General features: G+C 36.2%; 1 protein-coding gene across 1 annotated transcript in view; it reads left to right on the forward strand.

The window, feature by feature from the left end:
- The first annotated feature begins 1,054 nt into the window (after window positions 1–1,054).
- LOC144433567 (uncharacterized) overlaps window positions 1,055–23,575 on the forward strand; it is a 70,948-nt gene continuing 48,427 nt past the window's right edge. Inside the window, exons 1-2 of the mRNA XM_078121886.1 lie at window positions 1,055–1,606; window positions 1,688–2,194. Of these exons, the coding sequence (XP_077978012.1) occupies window positions 1,077–1,606; window positions 1,688–2,194 (1,037 nt within the window). The 5' untranslated portion in view covers window positions 1,055–1,076. The remainder of the gene's footprint in view (window positions 1,607–1,687; window positions 2,195–23,575) is intronic.

Here is a 23,575-nt window from a genome sequence, read left to right on the forward strand (position 1 = left end):
GAATAGGACATCCCCATGGTAAAAAATTTTCCGGTAACACCTGTCACAAATGGCAGAATTGATCAATGAAATTTTCCATGTTGGTCTGTCAACTCATTCTTCCCAGAACGCTTGCTATATGAATATGCGTTTTCTATTTTTAGAAGCAGAAATCAACTAATTCTTACTTTGGTGAGTATCACTCAAACTTGCTGGCATGTTGAATGCACAATGGATGCTGGGAAAATCAGGACTTCCATGTTTATAGCTATGTAGAATTTCCTCACAACTTGTATTTTTTTTACATGTTACTTGATCGATCAGGCTCTTAACTAATATTTGTTACCTACTGCTGATGTCAGTATCCAAGATCTAAATTTTCTGTTTCAAACAGATTGTATCTGACTGTTAGATGATAGAAGAGTTCACAAGACATGGAGAAGATTACAGTTAAACAAGAAAATGCTGAGAATAACTTTCTGTTGTGCAGTCATCAGGAAAATGATATTGTGTGTAATATGGTTGAATCACCATACTGTTCAAATGAACAAATCTTAGTGAAAGATGAAGAACAGATACTAGACAGAGAGGAGATGATGGTGAAGCAGGAAGATGACAACAACCAGGGTCATTATGATGAAGAATTAAACATTAACATCAAACCTGAACTATCAAATATATTTTATCATTCTGATAAACCTTTCCACATCAAGGTTGAAACCAACTCAAGTATTTTTGTCAAAAATATCTTTTCCAAAGACACAGTAAAAATAAAGGTTGAAGATGCTGTGAAACCAAATGATCATGGCATTGACACAGAGCAAAGTTATTGGAAAGTAACAAGTGAAGATGTTCTGTACCCAGTCCAAACTGTGAACAGCAAGGCAACTAGCCAACTAACCACAGTGGAAGACCCAGGCTATAACAAGACAAAGAATAAACTAACCACAGTGGATGGGCCAGACTATAATATAACAGACTGTAACACTGTCACTGAGCAACTAGCCACAGTTGAAGACACAGACTGTGACAACATGACTAAACAACTTGCCACAATGGAAAACTCAGACTATGACAGGGCTAATAAACTGTCCACTATGGAAGACCCAGTATGTAGCATGTCTACAGGAGTTCATGGACATTGTAGTAGTGGAAATGCCTTTCCTATAGGGATACGGCAAGTGGAATTTCCTTATGCTATGAATCCAGAAGATGAGCATGCATATAATGATGAGAAATACAACTGTGGTAATTTAGAAAGTACAAAAGAAAGGATTTCTACGGAAAGATCGTCTGTATATAAAGAGCGTGGGAAAGGGTTCAAGCACCATAGACAGATGAAGAGACACATGAAAATACACACAAATGAAAGACCATTTGTATGTAAAGAGTGTGGCAAAGGGTTTAATCATAATAGGACCCTGAAAGATCATGTGAGGATACACACAAATGAAAGACCATTTGTATGTAAAGAATGTGGTAAAGGGTTTTCTCAAAGTGGTACATTGAAAATACACATGAGGGTACACACAAATGAAAGACCATATGTATGTAAAGAATGTGGTAAAGGGTTTACTCAGAATGGTAATCTGAAGTATCACATGAGGATACACACAAAGGAAGTACCGTTTCTATGTAACGAGTGTGGTACAGGGTTTAATCGTAAGGAGAATCTAAAGGTTCACATGGGAATACACAAAAATGAAAGACCATATATATGTAAAGAGTGTGGTGAAGGGTTTAATCGTCATGACAATCTAATTGAACATATAAAAATACACATAAATGAAAGACCATTTGTCTGTAAAGAGTGTGGTAAAGGGTTTAATCGTAAAGATAATCTTGAGGTTCACATGAGGATTCACACAAAGGAAGTACCGTTTGTATGTAACGAGTGTGGTAAAAGGTTTAATCGTAAGGGGAATCTAAAGGTTCACATGGGAATACACACAAATGAAAGACCATATATATGTAAAGAGTGTGGTAAAGGGTTTAATCGTCATGACAATCTAATTAAACATATAAAAATACACACAAATGAAAGACCATTTGTATGTAAAGTGTGTGGTAAAGGATTTGTTCAAAGTGGTAATCTGAAAATACACATGAGGATACACACAAAAGAAAGACCATATGTATGTAAAGAATGTGGTAAAGGTTTTAGTCAGAGTAGCCATCTGAAGACACACATGGGAACCCATGCAAATGAAAGACTGTTTGTATATAAAAAGTGTGCTCAAGGATTTGTTCAAAGCGGTAATCCTAAAGTACACGAGAATACACACAAATGAAAGCCCATTTGTATGCAAAGAAGGACTTGTTCAATGTGGTTATCTGAAAATACACACGAGGATACACACAAATGAAAGACTATTTGTATATAAAGAGTTTGGTAAAGGGTTTAGTCAGAGCAACACTTCTTGGTGACTATCCAGATAGCTTTGGAACCAACGGAGAGGTACACCTCTGATTCCACTGTAAGAAAGTTTGTTGAGAGAATTTGATGGTCAATAGTATCAAAAGCCTTTTTAAGGTCAATAAAGATGCCAAATGTAATAAAACCGTTGTCCACTTTGTCTGTTTTGTCAGAAACCAAATCAGCTATTAAACAAGTATTGTACTATATTTTTTCCAAAAACCATATTGGATATTTATAATAATATTAAAATTGTCAAGAAAAGTGATAAGTTGATCGTGTAAAATTGATTCAAAAACCTTACTGAGAATGGACCGAATTGAAATGGGTCTGTAGTTACTGGCTTCAAGCACCGATCCTTTCTTATAATAGATTGTTTGGTGTGATTGAGTGTGATATTTGCAAATTTGAGTCTGGAAAAATGCCTTCAGTGAGAACAGTTAATAATGTGGGTTAGTGGACGTGAAATGTAATGAACAGAATTAATGATGAGTTTAGGGTGAATTTAATCAAGTCCCATAGGTTTCCAGGGCTGATTTCCTTGGCAACATCGTTTTCATTAACAGGAAAAAAAACAATCGAGTTGGGGTATAATTGTAAGTAAGGTAATGATCGAAACTTTTAGAAGAATTTCTATTTGCTACAAGATTATGTCCAATATTGGAAAGATGTCACTGCTTTCTGTCAAGAGCACATCGGTATAGTCATAGGCTTTTGGAGGATGACGTTTTTGCCATTTTTGTTTAAAATCTTATTATTTTTATCTTTATTGCCATAAGTATAAAAATATATAATGGAATTCGCTTTGGTTACACGTAGCTCAGTTAAAACACGAACAGTGTGGATATGAATAACATTAAAACTGGTAAATGTGTACATATACGCTAAAATGCCAAAACAAATTATTGTTAATTGTTTTCCATATTTTGTTTGTGTTTCCTGTAGTGGAAATTTCATGTGGTAATAGTGTCTTTTCACTGATATGAGGAGTTTTGTTGAAGTTGTACCTGAGTTGAATGGTTCCATTGAAAATGCTTTACAGAATGATGTATTTTACATGTACAGTTGACGGCTACAAATGTACAAGTTTATGTGCATGCTGCTTTGCTAACGCAGGCGTTCAATGTCATTCATTTGGTATCTTGATTGGTCTACCTTCTTCAATCTTTCTCACCAATATCTTCCCGTTCCTGGTCCAAATAAATTTCCATTGTAGAGACTTCTTCCTTTCGTTTGCTTGTGGAAAAGTTGTTTGTTGACGGGACTCATCAGGTTCTCGTTGGTATCAGTGTGGTTGTCAATGTTCATATCTCTTGTAGATTTATTCTTGATGTGTTTTCTGGTTGAATGTATGTTATTATGGACGGTTCTTCTGGTAAACTTAACTATTATTGGAGCTGGTCTTGGATGGGCAAGTGTTCTGGATGGTAGATGGTGACTGATGCCAATGTCGCTTGGTGAGATGTGGATGTCGACGACTTTTACTACGCACCAGACAGTCTGTATCTTTGTCGGGCTCCTCTGGGACACCGTGTATCTTCAAGTTGTTCCGCCTTGTGTACTGTTGCACAGACAAGTATGAAACTGATTTGTACACTATACGAAAAGTCGTATTTGACCATTATCTTTCCACCGGGGTAAATCTTGGGCAGAGGATGTGTAAATGTGGGTAGTATGAGACGAAGTACCACCTTTGACTTAATTTACCCCCGGTGATCTCTCACCTGGGGGTTGTAGACAGTCAAAAGTGGTACTTCGTCTCGTACTACCCCTGGACAGAGATGGTGGTTAGGTGCGTCTCACCTAGGGTAAACTTGTCTGTGATTGTTGTAGATCCCACAGTTCTTGTTGTGATGTAGTTAGGTTGTCGTTTATGGATGCTGGTTGCTCTTTCAAACTTTTGTTTTCTGCCTCATTGTTGTCCATTCGTTCCTTGTACATGTCGAAGAAAGTGCTAATATATTCGACGGATGACACATTAGTTTCATCATCACCACTGCATGTTTTAATGGTTGTATAGGAAATATGACTGCTAACAATTGTACAAGAAGAGTAGATGATTTGTTCAAGTGAAATTTGTCAGATAACTAATAATGGTATATTTTAGAAACAAGCAAGGGTGATCTTTCACTAAAACAAATAGAGTAATCAGCAGGAATTCAGGATACAGCTGCTGTGGATATTGGTATCTGTAGAACAATTTGCTCTTAGGATTACTTTTTTCCATGGCTGCAAATATTCTGCACTTTTACACAGCCCTGTGTTTTCTTGACAGTTACAACAGTAACATGACAGGTTGCAGACTTCGAAACGAAGTGTGAAGTTAATTTTTCTAACAGCATGAAGCTTCCTTGTTCCAAGAAGAGTTGTCTTTCTAAGTTACCAATGAAGCTGTACGGTGAACATCGGAGCCATTGACAAAGATGACGTTGCGTTTTGATAATATACTTCAATCTGTTCATCCTTATACGACTAAGTGTTGCATCATGGATCAATTTCTTTTTGTAAAAGCAGTATATGTCACTAGCATTAGCTATAACTTCTCTTCCATGCATAGGAGCTTGTATAGCGGTGGGTTTTTTTCTTTTGCTACGGCACCTAAACCATCACACACTGACTTCCCATGAGAGATTTCTGAATAGTTTCTTGTAACAAGGAGGTCACTATTGGAAATCTTTGAAATGGGGGTTTCCTTTGCTTGGTACTGTCTGGGGCAGCCAGCTGTCCACTCAATGACATGTATTCTCTCACTGCTGGTGTCTTTTTCCCCTTGAATTGGCAATTCTGATAGCTTCATCCTCAAATGATCTTACACAGTAGCATCTTTAAACATCGTCATTTGTTATTCCCAATTACCACTGTTTTACAGGTATCTTGTCTGTTTTGATTTGTAGCACAATTTAGATTAACTTCTTTTATAAACTGTCTATGACTTTCAACGTTTGCCCCAAACTGCAATACCTGTGAGCATTGGCCATTCATTGTGAAACAGCCGAGTATTTACATGATGTGTTCTGTAACTGGTGTCGTTGGTAATACATTAATATGACTACAGTTATGTTTGAACGTCACTCCATGTGAAGTAACGTTTTTATTCCATCAAAATCCAAAACACAATAACCCCTTCTCCACAATTTTCAAAACATGATATGACCCCCTCCCCCTGCCAATTACAAAAACAGGGTTACACTCCCCCTACCAATCCACCCCCCCCTCCCCAGCCAAAGAAACTGACCAGTCCATTAGTGCAAGTCAATATCAGCGATTATTTGCTTGAAATGGCCCAAGACTTGTTAAAAGTGAAGATAATGAGAATGAGTATGGCGACAAACAGGAGAATGGAAAAAAGGAAGTGTGTGGTTAAAGACCAGATGAGTGATGGGTAATTGGAATGAAATGTGTACAAAAAGTCTACACCGCATGCTATTCCCAGGCTGTCTCCCATAAAGTACGAACAACACCCGACGCAGTTTCACTCGTTTTGCCTACGTAGTATGGCAATAGGCAAGAGAACGTTTGGTATTTATCACTGACAAGTGGTAATATGACTGTTCATCAATGACATCTTCAATATGTGCAGACAGTTGGTGTGTGAAAATGCCATCAAAATCTGATAGTTTTAAAGGCACCTTGGATATGATATCTGTGTGTTGTGTTGCGTTAGACATTATGCCAATATGAAACAGACATAAACTTCGAAATCAAGTAAAAATTAGCATTCCATCTGTCTCATTTGCCTTTCATAAATCCCTAACATAAAATAATAGTTCCCTGCCTTTGCTTCGATATATACGACCGCAGAGATGACCACTTCAAAGTTCTACTGCAAGTACATCATACATGTGTGACCCTCACTGAATATCATGAAAGCTGCCAACAAATCACAAACCCTGGCAGAAAGTGACTTGGAGAAATAGCCAATTATTGGACACGATACAAAATTGTTACCCATTGGACTCTTGCTGTTAGCATGTGTGACCTTCTGGACCATTGACGTGAATATATAATAACCAACACCGAAGTAGCGTTCAAAGCCATTTGCATATGTGTGTTCACATATAATACAACTGATTACTTTCCATCTCATACATACACCGAAACAAATACTAACAAAATGAATAAGATAATGTGATTAAATCACCGTTTATTGATTCTTAGTGTGGCTATGATGTAAATCGAGATTAAATAATATCCCACAGAGCAATGTTTTGTGCCACACATTTGCAAAAACTAGCATAAAAGATTATGTCTGTCTGTCTATCAATCTGTCGGCCTATCTGTCTGCCAGCCAGCCAACCTCTCTCTCTCTCTCTCTCTCTCTCTCTCTCTCTCTCTCTCTCTCTCTCTCTCTCTCTCTCTCTCTCTCTCTCTCTCTCTCTCTCTCTCTCTCTCTCTCTCCAATTAATTTATAACTGTTACAAAAGACGTGGTCATCGTCAAAAAAATCAAAATCTTAATAATGACATGTTCATATAAATGAAACCTCTATAGAATGGCACACTCCCTACCTTTTTAAGGTCATTAATGGTCATTAACACAAACATGATGAAAATTTAACACTGCTTTTTAGAACATAAACTTACTTGGCCCCACTGATATTTCTAGTTTACCCTATCTCCTTTGAACATACTAGCTGATTACTTACTATATGTAGTTAACAAGTCACACACACACACACACACGCACGCACGCACACACACACACACACACACACACTCACTCACTCACACACACACACACACACACACACACACACACTCACACGCTCACTCACTCACTCACTCACTCACTCACTTATTGTATCTGCCACCAAGTAGTGTAACAGTAGTTTAAGTGGTTACTACAAATATAAGCTTGTCTATGATATATGTAAATGATGTAAATGCTTATCTAGGCTAACATTGCAGGTTGTTACATTTCAGGAGTAAATGAAGATGTGAGTGAACTGTAATTGAAGACATATTATATTCTAACTCAAGTCACTGAATCATTCATCATTGTAACTGTCATAATTTAGAATCATAATTATGATATCCTGATCCATACATCTACTTCTAGTAATTTCTTATGAAACATTCGGTAATTTCGAGTAATTTTACTTCATACGATATATACCCCTTCTACACTGAGAGTCATTTTAATAGATTATGCAATGGTCACGGTGCTGTGCTACAAGAAAACCAGAAAGTCAAAAAGTAATAAAAGCCTTGCATTGACATAAACATCAATGTGAAAATAAGGAAGACCAGTGTGTGGTTTGATTCTGATTTTCAACATATATCTCAACCCATATGATGTAACATAACACAGCATGACACAACACTGAAAACACCATGCGACACCAACACATTTTGAAAGCCCTGCCAGACTGACTGCCAATATTTTGGATAGAACATTTTACCACAGTAATTATAGTTATTGATTTTAGGAATCCTCATCCCTTCAGCCCTACTTTTCTTCACAACATGTGTTCTATGTCTCACAACGTTGTAGAGAATCCATATTTGGGTTTTCTCTTATTTGCAATGTAAGACTTTTCTGTTTGCACTGACTGAGTCTTAAAAACTATCATTAAATTCTTGTTCCGGCTCGGTGACACTGATTTTCTGCGGGGTGACCGACTCCTCAATGACGAGAATTCTCTCGGGCTTCTCATCTCGCCTGCCCCTCCTCTCACAGAGTCTTCTTGCTGCATTCTAGAGTATAACTTTTGACTTGCATGACGCATCTCCTCCTGATTTGTCCTACCTATATCTGCTCCCTCAAAACTTGGACGTCTTGGTCTGCTGTCCTGTGGTAAAATAATGGTTTGCCTCACATCCGGCATAGAGCCAGTGAAGAAAGCTTCTCTTCTAGCAGCCAAAGCTTGTCTACTTGGTAGATACTCCTGTTTGCTGGTGAAAGGATCTTTATCCGCAGTGCTAGTGGAAACTTTAGACAGAATGATAGTGTAACCATATGTTTCTGTTTTACCTTTTGGGGGGTTTCTATCACGAGCTGTTTTGGGAGTAGATATTTTTGGAGATGATGGAACTATTGCTGCCTTCTGATTTTGTGATTGCGATTCTTTTGAAAAGGTTTGACCTCGTTGGCTTTCTCTGTTCTTGGTCTCTGTCTCTACTGTGATCTCGTCAGAGCTATCTTTAATTCTTTTTTGAACAGCAACATTCTTTGAATCATAGACTTTATCGACGGGTTGTTTGGCAATAGTCTTTTGCTCTGATTGATCTACTTGCCGATGAACCACAGCTGCAGGTGAGGTGAGTGTAGCTGTACTGGACTGGGAAACTGCCAATTCAGCATTTGAAACTCCAAATTTCCTGTTTGGTCTTGGTGGGGGCATGGGAGGGGGTGGTGAACTTTGTCCCACTCTATCAAAGTAATGTTTATTTTCGGGTTGTGTGGTCGGCATGTCAGTGGTTCCTAAAGATATTGCCCCCTTTACTTCCGATGGTTTAGCTGTTACATTCAAAGTCACATTTATGTCATCTTGACGAAGAGGAAATGCCTTGACAGGTGTGATGCCTCTAGTTTCAGTGTGCAGTTTCTCTTGCATAGGTCTGAAGGTTTTTATATCTGGTGGTTTTCTCCTTTCAAACACTGACATTATAGGAGGTACTTTAGATGATACAAGTGGAATATTCCTGCTCTCGTAAATGTATTCCTCCTTCTTAACAGGGCTTTGAACAAGTACTTCATCAGTGTACTCCTGGGGTTGAATTGTTGTTTCCCCAAAGTTCTTAACATTGCCATCTCTAGCTTTCTGTGATTTATCAGTTACCTTTTCATCCCTTGATGTTTGGTTGGGAGGTTGTTTATGTTCAGACAAAGTCTCTTTATATTCAAGATTTTTACTTTTACCATCCTTATCTGCACCACTTTGTGTAGGGTTTGGTCTAGGGTTGCAAACTGTATTTTCTGTCACCTTATTGTTTCTTTTCTGTTGATTTGGGCTCCCTGCTGTAGAATAGCCACTTTCTTCTAATCTCTTCTCATGCCTATCTTCAGATTTGAAGGCATTGCTGGATTGTCCAACTAATACAACTGAAAAGCCGGTTTGTTTGTCTGTTCTGTTGAATTGCTGCTGTGATTCCTTTGGGGTTTGCCATTGCTGCTGCTGCGCAAGTTTCCGTACGATTTGGTCTGGTAATGGTGGTCTTGGTGGTGGTCTTGCCTTTTGGACATTCTCCATATAACAGGTAACATTGGAATCAGTAGATGAAGTTGTCTTTGATTTTCCCAAACAGGTAATAGTATCATCATCTTTGGCACCATCGGAATTTGATGTATGAACATGACTGTTTACGCTGCGAACCTCCATATTATTAGACCTAGTTTCATCTTGCTCATCAATGATGGATAAAAGACTATCATCAGATGACACACTTGAGATGAAGCGACGCATATCTTGAGTAATTATACCAATATTTGATTTTTCATCATCCACATTTTCCTCTTTCTTGCTCTCCATAATTTCTTGGTGAGATGAAGATTCTTGGAGTCGAAGTAAGTCATCTCTTTCGGGTTCTTCTATTTCATTGTTCTTCAGTTTGTCCATACTCGCGATCGGTGCACTGCTTTCAAGAATTGAACTGTCAGAAAATGCACATTCCCCATGTTTTCTGGTGATGCTACTGGAACTTAAATCTTCAATTCTTACTTCATAGTACTCGCTATTTACTGTTGATGATTCCTCTGACAAATCACGATCTTCATCTGACGAAAATATCGAAGTCGGTTCTATGGAAACTGTCTCTTCATGACTTACATCACTCTCGACAGGTGTATTTGTTCTGTTTTCAAACACATTTGGAATGAGATCATCATGCAACACACCCATGTTGTTTTCTGGCCAACATACTTCTTTGGAGAGATTGTTAGTGTCTTGACGTTCACCTTCTGTTGGTTCAGTGGTGTCATCTTTAAAACCAGTTAGCACGAAGGTAGAAAGGATGTCTCCTCTTTGTGCCATTACAACATTGCTGTGGCTGACCTCTTTTGATTTGTCACTTGTTACCATGGATGTTTCAGTATCTCGCCTGAGTGGTTGCCCTGCCTTGTTTCCTTCCTCCGACATAAACATAAAGATGTCATCTGACGGACTTGTATTCTGTATCACAGTATTCCCTAGGACATCTTCTATAGGAGACTGGCTTGTATAATTGATGTCACTTTTGCTAAAGACATTTTCCTCAATGTGAAACACATTACTCTCACTAAAGAAATTCTCATCTGTAGGAGACTGGCTTGTATTTTTGATGTCATTTTTACTGAGGACATTTTCCTCTACGAGTCTGTAGTTTGTAGTGCTTTCATTCGTCACATCAGGAACCTCAATTTTAGACAATACTACACTTGAGTCAGGAGACGCTGCATTAGGCAATTCACTGGAAGCCGTCATCAAAGATTCTTGCATATTTCTTTTGGACACTTCCTGTGCTAAGTCTGTTGGTATTGATTGGTTGGTGTTGAATATCGATGAAGACTTCTCAAATACATAAATTGGTGCCTCATCTCTTACTTTAGTGTTTTTCTTTTTATTATATCCAATTTCATCAGGATCTAGGGTGGACATAAGCTCAGCAAAAGCTATGTCACTGTCTTGAAATTCAAATTCGGTCGGTAGAATTTCAAAATCATCTTTATATCCAGAAAGCACTAAAGCTGACTGGAAGTCTTCTTTGCGTGTGGCTATGATGGTGCTGTCGATGATTTCTGGTGGGGTTCCATTTTCAGCCAAGTCCATCTCAGTGTGTGTTTCAGTTGTTGGAATTGTCTCTTCTCCATCCTCTGACATAAATGAGAAATAGTCACCTTGTCTAGAAGACTGATACATATGCTTTATATCTTTCTCATAGAAGAGTTCGTCTACTAGTGCGTATTGTGTCTTATCCTTCTGTATGCCATTTGAACCTTTATTTGTCTCAGATGTTGGTAAAGCTTTATCATTAGATGATGATGAATGTTGTTCACCGTTCGTTGTTGGCAATGTTTCAGACCCAGTTTCAGTTGCTCTGTCAAATTCTGAAGCCGATATTACCAATTGTTTGCTATCAGACTTTGATTGACTCTTCTCCAAGACATGAACTGGTAAAGCAGTGCTTTCTTTGATACGTCCTTTTTCAACGTCTCCACTTTGGTAAACATCCATTGAGGAAATAGGTGTAGCAGAAGGTGTGGAACTGCCTTGAGCCTCTTGTGTGATTTGTTCACTGGTTTCATGCTTAAAACCTGTTAACGCAAACATTGCATGGGCATCATCACTATGTGACATTTCAACATTGTAGGTCTCTTGTGTGATTTGTTCACTGGTTTTATGCTTAAAACCTGTTAACGCAAACGTTGCATGGGCATCATCACTATGTGACATTTCAACATTGTTGACGAACAGTCCTTGTGGATTTTTTCTTTCAATCACGGTCGACTCAGCAAATGTTCTCGCTTTTTGAACTTCCATATGCTGATCTTCCTCTGACATAGATACTTTAATGTAATTTTGTTCTGGAGACTGCCTGGTGGAGTTCATTACCTCTCTTGGTATAACCTCCTGTAAATATCTATATTGTGTCTTGTCCCCCTTTCCATCTTGGAACTCCATAATATTTTCTGACACGAAATCGGCATCGGTGGGAGACAAGTAAGAGGGTTCTCCAATAGATGATCGTACGGTTGGGCCATCTTCTTCTGCATGGAATACAATTACCGTACTTTCTTCAGCATACTGAGGAATTGCCAGAGAGAATTCCTTTAAATCTTTCTGCAATACTGGTGACTTCATCTGTTTATCTGATTCAGTGTCATAATTGGCTGTTTGATTATTCATGACAACACTCTGAAGGACTGTAGGTTCTGCTGTCATTTCAATAACTCGGTTTACTGCTGGTCCATCCGGAGGTAGTTCATCAACATCTTCCTCCTCAGAGTCCTCAGAATCCCATTCTGTTTGTGTTCCAGAAGTTTCCAAGGACCTCAAAAATACATCTTCTCTGGCGTCATCATTTTCATCTTCGATAGTTGCACTGTCAATGTAACCTTTTGATTGAATACCTTCATCTTCAATGGTGAATGTTGATTGGTCATTAGACTGATTAGGAATGCTATCATTATTTCCAATCCAATTGCCTTCTTCTAGAAGTGTTTCATTTATCTGTTCAGCTCTCATGGTTTCACTTTCAAGACCATTTGTTTCAGTAAATGTCAACTCTTCTGGAACCTTTCCCTCTTCGCTTTTACTTTTAAGCCTAGCTAACTCTACGGATAATGACGTCATCGCTTTGTTTCTATCGAAGCCAAAGCCATCTAGAGCCGATTTTCCACCTCCCACCAGCCATTGAAGACAACCTGGAATGATTGCGACAACACACACCACAGCAAGAGCACCCACCATTAACCTAAAAGTGAAGAAGCGTTTACAGTGGTCATTGAAAAGAATAGACATGGCCATTGAAACGGCCTTCCATAATTGTTACATTTACACTGAGCAGAGATTGGTTTTCAATAAACACATCTAATACAAGAATGAAATATTCTCTGGGTATTGGATGGACCTTGAATGTACTATAAATAACACAATTGACAATGAATACATCAAATCAAGGACAAGAACCCTTAGGCCACAGATCACAAAACCAGACATGATATACCCGCATAAATAACTTTACAATTTTCAGTAATGCAACATCCACTGCTTTCAAAATCATGTGAAACACAATATGTACATCATATCTTGAAACAAACTTTCATTTTACAGTCAATTAGAATCTACGTAAGTATATTTGGGGCACTCGCAGCTCACTGTATATTTGCTGCTCATCACTACGTGTTTGCAATACAAAAGTGATAAGTTACGTTGTAAACAACGTGGTTTTGATTCTTTAGTTATTCTTGAAAGATGTTTTCATTTCTCAGTCAATTAGAATCGTACATGCAATCGTGTATATCGTTAACTAAAAGGTCAGTAGATCATTGTGTATTCGTCCAATTCACATGGTTGATGATAATCAATTCCTGTTCCATCTATGTCTGCTATATCATATATATGCCCATGAAGTTTCAGTCACATTTGTTATAAATCACCGAGTTTCGATGTTTTCCAGGGGCATACATTTTGCTGTGTATTCAAACGTTACTCGTGGTATGCTACTTACTGAAGCATACCTAACCATCACTTGCAATTCATGACTGAGTCTGGTATAACGGTATAACCTATAAGCAATCCTATGACATGATTTATTATACTATAATAATGTCGAAAAAATATCTACTATGCAATCAATTGTTTTAACAATGCCAGAAGGTAATTCTAATGATGATGTCATCGATATTATAATTATTCTAATGGAGGTTTCCAATAAGTGTTTTCCCTTGTTGAGTAAGAGGTCAGCTTATGCCACGTGAAAGAAAATTGTGCCATGTCATATTTACAACTTTCAGAGATTCAATTGATTTTTTATTGATAAAAGAACGTAATGTATAGCCACTTTCAGTTATTAAATTTATAAAATATCATATATGAGAAATACAACACTAGATGCTTTGAAAAGAATCATAACAAATTAAAGAAGAGTTTACCATTTTGACCACAGTGACCAGTTCCCACCAGTTAGTCCAATGACATATCCGTCTTTACATCTGTTTGGGGAAGTAAAAAATTACATATGAATATGAGACATTTCTGATACATACCATGATTGTACAAATGACATAGGTAGACGAATTTGAAGTAACATATCAAACAATAAATATACGAATAACACCAGCTACACTTTCAAAATATATGTTTTGACTTATATCAATACAAGATAGGAGGAAAACAAGCTGATGAATGGATAGATGGATGGATGGATGGATGGATGAATGAATGAATGGATGGATGGATGGATGGATGGATGGATGGATGGATGGATGAATAGAATAACTATTACAAATATGTGAGCCCTCAAAGTTTAATAGTTACATGATATGATTGCATACTTCAGAAAGAATAAAGTTGATCATATTCCCTTCACAATATTAAATATTAATATATAATAATATATATAATACCCTTGGCAAATATTAATATATAATGATATATATAATACCCTTGACAATATGTATAGTTAAATTTCACGATACGCTCCTTTCTAATGACTTGAAGTGGGATAGTAGTGTGTTACAGTGACCATATGAATGAGAATTGGGTATTTATTTTGGCATTTTAATTTATAAAACAACTTTACTATGTTTTTCTACCTTAAAACAAAAGTGAAATAACATATACCACGTCAATAAATTGCGAAAGATTAATAAATGTATGTGCACTAACAAACTTTATACACGTTTTGCATATTTTTGCAATTTATTGAGTTACAAACAAGGACTTGGTATCTGTAATTTCACAATTTTTTTCAAGTAGAAAAACATATTAGAGTTTGTTTTATAAATTGAAATTCCACAATATAAATACCCAATGCTCATCCATATGACCACTTTAACCATGTTGAGAACAAAGCACAATAAGACCTTTAATTCATTCGCCGTTTGAGTAAAGTCATTTTGACGAATTTTATAAAGTAATAGTATAGTATTCGAAAGGCTATAAACCGTAATTGTTTTTGGAACCAACTTTACTAATGTGTACATCGTTGTAATCCCCCTTAAAACAACAATGACAGCACGTTCAATTATTCCAAAACTTTAACACGAAGGAACAACGTCAATGATCTTAATCTGCGTATCAATAACTCCCTCTACGATTTGTTCGCTTAGGCAGGTATTACCTTGCTCAGACTCGGAACAAGAGGGTGAGTGTCCTATTACGATACATAATCCTCATCAAGGACCCCTTAACATGACGGTGCTTGCACATTTCACATCACATCACCACAACATGAATATATATACATGTATATATAAATGAAAAGGGTGTTTATTTTTATCAACCATGCATCAACTCTCACGATCCTTGCTTGTCGACGACGATGTTAAGTCAGGCATTTCCAGCCCTACTCGAATGACATCATTCAATGCATAGTGAATGACAATCGTTTACTTTGCATACAGAACCATCATTTTTAACAAAAAAATTACCAAAATACACTCCGCGGTGCATGCACTATTTATAGTCTTGCGTACAGAGCTAGCATTACACACAAATGGGTTTCAGGACACTCGCATTGTCTCTTATTAAAATTGTATTTCAAATTATACAGCGATCGACTGTTAAAAATGGTCGTTTTAAGTCAAATTTGACAACATGGGCATGACCATATACAAACACGTGAACATGTCAAGCCCTTTATCTAACAGTTCGCCCCAGGAAAAGGTCTAGCCAAGGTGTTAAAGTCCGAAGCATCAACTTTAAACATTAGACACTGTAGTCATAGATTGAAGTACCAATATTGATAAAGGTGGTGTAAACATTTAACACAGCTACGCCTTTTCACGAACAGAAGAAAGAGTAGATGAATTTGTTTGTTTGTGTGGGTGTGTGTTGTTTGTTTGTTTGTTTGTTTGTTTGTTTGTTTGTTTGTTTGTTTGTTTGTTTGTTTGTCAATACATGGCCATCAAATTCAAAGCTGAATAAATGTACTTACATGCCATCCTTACACTCCAATGACGCAACCTGTTGATGTAGTAATGATACGGTATTTCAATAAGTAATTAACTCACTAATTAGGTATAGTGAAAAAGGTCAAACTTTAAGCTTCGGTGTAAATATAAAAAGCCAAATTTAGAGTACTGCCAATTAAATCTAATCAAATAAGGTAATGTTTATACATACGATATGGTCGTTAAATTATGCTGTAACTAATTTGCCAAGAGACCAGTGGTTGTAATTTTAAAGTATAACGTGTTTATCTTACCTCTGTAAACAACAGGATCACGCAAACAATGATTTGATGAGGATTGGCCATTTCATAGCTTCATGTGTTGTTAGTCTTTTGAAGTGACTGTCCGCTGACAGTGATGTGTGCAGCGAAATGTAAAGTCACATGACTCTAGAGTTGAACATACAGAAACTGGCTGACGTTTCTCTCACTAGCTTTTGAGTAATTGATGACGTAATACCAGACAATATTAAATATGCATATTCAATATGTACCCGCTCAAACTCTTTTGTGCGTGTATGTAATTATGGGTATTATTTCGATGATATATATGTTTACACATTTAGTCAGTGTGGAACGTTTATAGACCAACAATAAGCTCAAAAAGACGAATTCAGTTATTTTGCATAAATTGACTTAAGGTCAAATGTCAGCGTTTTGATAGTTCAGGGTAGATTGAGATTAACGTTGTGACGTGTTTAGAATATCAAGTATATTATCATTTTATGTTATGATTTTATGAGATAGATTAGATGAATTAATATCCTAATTAAGTTTTTGCACGTCGTATATTCCAGACAATAACACTGTACATATATTTCGCAAGGCTATCAACTTTAACCACAATTGAAAATAGGTAAATATATTAGGGGCGAGATCAATATAGTTCAATGTTGGTTTTAAAAAATCTTTTAGCTGGGCCTCAGACCCCCCCCCCCACACACACACACACACAAAACAAAAAACAAACAAACACAAACACTAAATTATTTGCTAAAATTGACAGTTGTTTCAGATAGCACAACTAATTTCAAATCAATATGTAGTAGTACGTATTGCTATGAATGCAAAGCCAGTATGTAGTGATGGGAAAACAGTTCTTTTATCGACGTCAGTTTAATGTATTTTAGTGCCACACATTTACTACAGCGAAAATTCTTCCATTTCTCAATTTGACATTTTTTTTAGAAATATTTGTATTTTTGGGGGTACAAAACAGATCCATTAAAATTAAAAGCGATTTTGTAGAATGAGCACTAAATGGCTTAAACTCTAACACCCCCCCCCCCCATCCCAGTAAAAGAGTTTAGTTTTTTATCCTATACATTGAGCTATTGATCTCGCCCCTTATGAATTACATGTCGAACAATCACGAATGAACAGGATATCTACAATGAGCAAGTTGACTAGTAATTATTTCGAGTAAACGTCTTTCAATCAAATTTAATATATTGAACATTAAAGAGCAGTACACTTACATATAGCTGACCTTCATTTTGACCTCGTCAAATCAGTGTGTGTCTCACTTATGTATTTTTATCTTGGCTCATACAATATTGAAGGCCAACACATCATGACACATCGTTTCATTACAAATGAAAACAATATACAAGTAATTGTGATACATTTGGTATTACTTGACCCATTACAATAGACTACATCAAGTTTAACATGTATACGTTTCCCCCAGAAAATAAAGATTTTCACGGCCTGAAAAGTAGAAATGAATTAAAAGTATTTACGAAGCAGACTGTCATTCAGTAAGGGGATATAAGAAGTATGCGTATCCACCTTCGTTCTGAAATAATTATAACATCGACTTTACTTCATCACTTTAAATTACTTCACATTAAATTACAGTAAACAGGTTCATACTTAATATATTTCGATTTAATCTTTTATACAGGTAGTAGCCCCATTTGTATCGTCATCAATGTGGCCTATTATGGCTTTGTTGACCTAAAATTCGACGTACAGGGGAATGCCATGATTTTACATCACACAAAGTCGCACAATTGCAAACAAACTCCAAACTGAAACTTGTGTCACATTCGTTGTTCTTGGACTGTCTTATCAGTGATCAAGCGTTGCCCCATGGGAGTCAGCAATGTGCATATATATATTTGATTATATATATATATATATATATATATATATATATATATATATATATATATAAATATATATATATATATATATATATAATATATATATATATATATATATATATATATATATATATATATATATATATATATATATATATATATATTCATGACTCCTAAGTGCTTATTATACGTTCAGATAAAAGGTCATGAATATTCATCAGTCCCCAATGGGCGTAGACCAGAGGGGACTACCACGATGGGTCCCGTGTCCTTCTGTGCGAGCGTGCGTGCTTGCGTGCTTGCGTAATCCATTAGTCAGTGTACAGGATTTGAAAATGGTTGGCGTACGTGTTACTTCCATGATAGTATACGATGGGAACTATTGACGTGACAAAACCTACTGAAAAGCAGCATGAAATATACCAAAAATGGCATGGACGAAAGAATACTAAATTTATGTGAAAAGACAAGCTGAGAAAACGTGGTAAAGTCTAACTTAAGGTTGAGATAGTGATAATGTCGTTATGTGAGCTGTTTAAACTATTGCTGTCTTACAGCCGGAAAACAGTAGAGTTGTTTTATGAATAAAAAATCTAAAATAAATACCCATTTGTCGTCCATATGGTCACTTTAAATTTACTTAATTGTAAATTGTATCTTAGTTATCACGTGTTGCATTAATGTTAACCTGTGCACGTGGTCATCATAGTTGTGTGTGTTCATTTACATAATGACTTCATTTGAATAAACTCACCACAAATAACCTTAATGGGCGAATACTTTCAAACCATAATATCGACTTGATAAGGGAATCAGGGCAAGCTGGAGATACGAAAACTATCGGGGTAACACGTCAGCTCCCCAAACAGGCTAGATCAGAAGGCAAAAACACCCATATTATATTGGGGCAGTAACAGTAATATTTATATTACATGCCGAGTGCAATGAAATTTTAATGACAAGAAAAAGTTGAAATGATGGAAACTATATATTCATTGTTCAGTTGTCGAAACAGTTCTATTAAGTACATTTGTATATTGCTCATGGGCATTGTACGTCTCATTGGCCCACGACTATCCCGGATGTACCTATCGGGTGAAAACATCAGCAAGATAGTCTGTGTAATTAGACATGTAACTTGTGTTTAAAATGCCACTTTATAACTGTAATGTTTTGTGTTGCCTAACTACCCTCTAAGTGGCAAATAATCTGCATACACACGTACAGCAAAAACAAAAACATTATCAGACACAGATGTATTTTGTCAAAACTTGACTCGTGGACTTTTATTTGAATGTTATACGATTCTTAAACATCAAAGTCAGTCACAATCACGTACCTGATAATACCCTGTATTCCTCTAGAGGATTAGAGGCGATTTGTCTAAATGGTATGGTTTCTAATCTACCGTCACCCCTGATAATCAATATACGCCGTATGTGTACCATATAGTCGGCTGCTACGACATAGATACATCAAAATATTACATTATTTTAGTTTACTTTCTAGAACTTCTAATTAATGCATATTTTGAGACAATGATATAATATCGTTTATTTTGTATAATTATTTTCCTTTCCAAACATTTTGAACAAAAAACATAATTATCATTATGTTAAAAGTGAAAAGTGGAAATTACATTTGGTCATCTCTAATATAATAATATAATAAATATCGATCCCAACTAAATACTAAAACCATTACGTCATATCGTAGAGATTTGTATGCATTTGACCTCATGACATTTCATATTTACAGCACCACCTAGATTACAATAATTTGTTTTTAGTTTATGATTGCTGTCTAGATCTGTTACTCACGAAAATATATTGCGGGGTTTTTTATTACTAGTAAATTGCCATCGAAAGATTCGAACATGGCTGGTCTATATTACAAGTGTATAGTGTTTATTCGGCATGACCATTAAAGTGGCCAAATGGATGAGGATTGGGTATTTATTTTTATTTATTTTATAAATCTGTTTTACCGTGGCTTCCTACTTGAAAAGTCTATCTGAAACAACTTATGTCGCGTCCTTGTTTGTAAGTACATAAATTGCAAAACGTAATAAATATGTAAAGTGTTTGTTATTGTACCAACAATAACAAAACCTTTTACACGTTGTTGTTTTGTTTTTTGCAATGTATTGAGTTACAAACACAGACTTAGTCAATTGTGCTTCATATTGATTTTTCAAGTCGGAATCCATGATCAAATTATTTTGTAAATTAAAAAATCCCAATCGTCATCCATATGGCCACTTTAAGATGCGACGATTTGTTCGACTGTAGAGGGCATCATGTTGACAAAGACCGATCATTGAGTGATTTCATTGTAACAGTTAGGAACAGAACTACGTCATCATCTAATAAAACATATGAAACAACATATTTGAATACACCTTTACCTTTATTTCAAAAGCTTGAATTTTGTACACAGAATATACGAATCAATCCCAGTCGTCGACTAAAATTGAAAGAAGAATCGTAGGACACCATCAAAGTTGAGGTTTGGCCAACTTAAAAAAATAAAGACCACACTTTCTACCGTTTCTCTTAGGGGTTATAAAAACCTCATGCTAACGTAAAATATTGCAAATAATCACATGAAACTCCTGAGGTTTTGTATTTATAGTTGAGTGCAAATCGGCCATGTCAAATCTAGTCTGTAAAATAAGGCGTTCGACGATGCGCCTTGCTATATATCACCAAAGGTGTTGGCCGTTGTGCGAGGGCGCCCCGACATGCCATACCTTACAGACTATGTTAACCAAAATTGTTTAATAACACAGTCAATACAGAATATTGCGTACATGTGCTAGTGGACTATCAAAATAAAATTACCTGAATGCAGACACATTTACATTTACAAATCAACAAAATAATTTAAAATGGGTACTAGTCCATTGACTATCTCGATATAAACTGTCACATTATTCAGGTGCGCTGCTGTCGCCCATGCTATCGTCCATGCCCTCTTCGAGTTCTGGACGACTTACTTCATCTTGGACCTCAAGATTGATCGATTCTGGTTCAGGTAACTTGGACGGTTCCAGTTTCTTTTCCAAATCGGAAGACAAATCCGTTGCTATTTTGTTTCTAGTAGGAATCATGTATACAGATGATACGTAAGTGCCTGGTTTAGAGCCTGGTTTGGTGCGGTACGTCAACGGTTGTCTGTCTTCTTCACGTGCCTGGTCTTCTTTATATTGAGTGTAGAAATACCAGCCTATAATAGCTGCTGCGATACATAGGGTGAGAAGGGCAGCAAAGAAGAAGAACCTGATGACAAAAAGAAAGCAATAGTTTTACAACCTTTGCAGCAGTGTTTTAAACTTACGAATTTGTCTTGAACCAAAATTATCAGGAGCGGGGTCATAAAATCAACAGAAAGTAAACTTGTCATAATAATATTATCAAAGTTTTCAGAGTTAAAAATCAAATTGTTTCAATGCCAACATTATCGATGGAATGAGCGTACATAAAGCAGACAATTTCTAAATGAACGTATTCAGATGAAAAACACCTGATTCAAGACATGCAAGTAGTTTTGTCATGATGATTTGCTAGAAAAGTCTACAGAAAGTGCACGTGTCTAGTCAAAGTTTGCATCATTTTTTTTTAATTTCCTTGACGTTAATTGTTATATATAAAACAGAAAACCAACTGCGAACGAATTTCGTATATATGTAGTGCCAAACCAAATCAATAAGGCAGACTGCTAGATAAGAAAACAACACTTACCAGCGTATGATATCTGTATGCATGGATTGGATGAAGCATCTGTAGAATTAAGAGGAAAAGACAAACATAAAATTAACATACTAAAACTTTACGGTGTATTGTTACCATCTGAGTGATAAAGGGAAAGAGATACACAAAAATAGCATACCCAAATATTGCATTAGTGAAATGAACAGTGCACGTTGAAGAGAAAATGGAAGGAAGTGGAAATTCGTTAACTTTTGTTTTTATACATCACTGCGAAGTATTGATACCCCAAGATGTGTACCCGAAAGTTGTTTGTGATTCGTACATTTATTAGGGAACTTTGACAAATTATGTGATCACAGCCTTTGTGGTACTAATACATGTAAATATCAGACTAACTATAAGTTCAACCCGTCCCATAAATTTACGCAAATGATCACGTTTTTATATTTTTACGAACGAGTAAACCATAAACCCGACCCTAAACTTTTTTTAAGTATTCGAGAAAAAAATAGTAAAATCGCGAAAACTGTCAAGTCTTGCAAGAAATAGTGGATGCGGAAACTGACACCAACTTAAATAGACAATATAAAAATGTTCTTCCAATCTGTAATGGCTGTACATCTGATGAGAAGAAACCATTAACACAGAAACAATATGGAAAACAACGGAAAACATAACTACCTGAAATAGACACTCAAACAATGAAAAAGATATTTAATTTCTTTATAGGCCTAAGCTACTATTTCGATATAAACATAGTTTAATGACAAATTATTCGAAAAAAATGAACAGGCATTTATTTGAACAAAAATGTTCATCTGCTTGGTAGATCAACTGATTTACATAGGTAATAACGTACAAGCAATTCAAAGGTATTTTTATAGCTTTCGATCGGTCTTGGGTGACGATCTGCATCAGAATGACAAATTACGTAGTCACAGCTGACCACTAGGTGGCGGTATGACTCATCAGCCGATTATAGATGTAACCATGGAATTCTGATGAGGATCGTTGACCAAGACAGATCGAAACAAATCTGAACTGCGACATTTTAACAGTCATTTATCATGCAAAGGGCTTGGGACAGTTGTGAGTTGACTGAGGGGGGGGGGTATTGGTGCATTCGTAGGGTTTTGATTTTAGCTTTTTATGAAGGATTCTGATTTGATTTGAAATCAGACGACAATGCCTTGGTCATTACTCATGTGCATGAAGATAACGACCCGTGCGTACACTAGCATATCAATACATCGGAGACAATGTAGAGATTTCTATACATATGAATACTATGACAAATTATAACAAAGTAGTTATAGCAAATTGACAAAAACCGGAATATTAATTGAATATTATTACATAGACTTATATAACTAGTGTGAATCTATTGTTATTCGGATCTGTCAACTTATACATTTGTGTTACTTGATGTTTCAACTAGAAAAGTATATCCCTTCATTAATTTATGACCAGTCCTTATGATACTATAATTTGGATTTTTTCATGTTTTAATAAAATGTCAAAACAAAATATGAAAATCTTGCTTTTGGACGAGAGAATGTTTCCCAAAGTACTATTTAGATAATTTAACATAGCTCGCATGTAAAAGTTTGACATTAGCATGATATGATAAATATATTGTTGGCGCTAAAAGTGTCATCGAACTATTGAAACCTGAAAGCCAACCTAAGGATACTAAAAAGCACGTCATTTTCACAAAATTTGACTTAAAATTTAATATTTTACTTGAAGGCGTTGATTTGCAAATAC

Source organism: Glandiceps talaboti, chromosome 4 (assembly GCF_964340395.1).
Source record: "Glandiceps talaboti chromosome 4, keGlaTala1.1, whole genome shotgun sequence".
Taxonomy (NCBI): domain Eukaryota; kingdom Metazoa; phylum Hemichordata; class Enteropneusta; family Spengelidae; genus Glandiceps; species Glandiceps talaboti.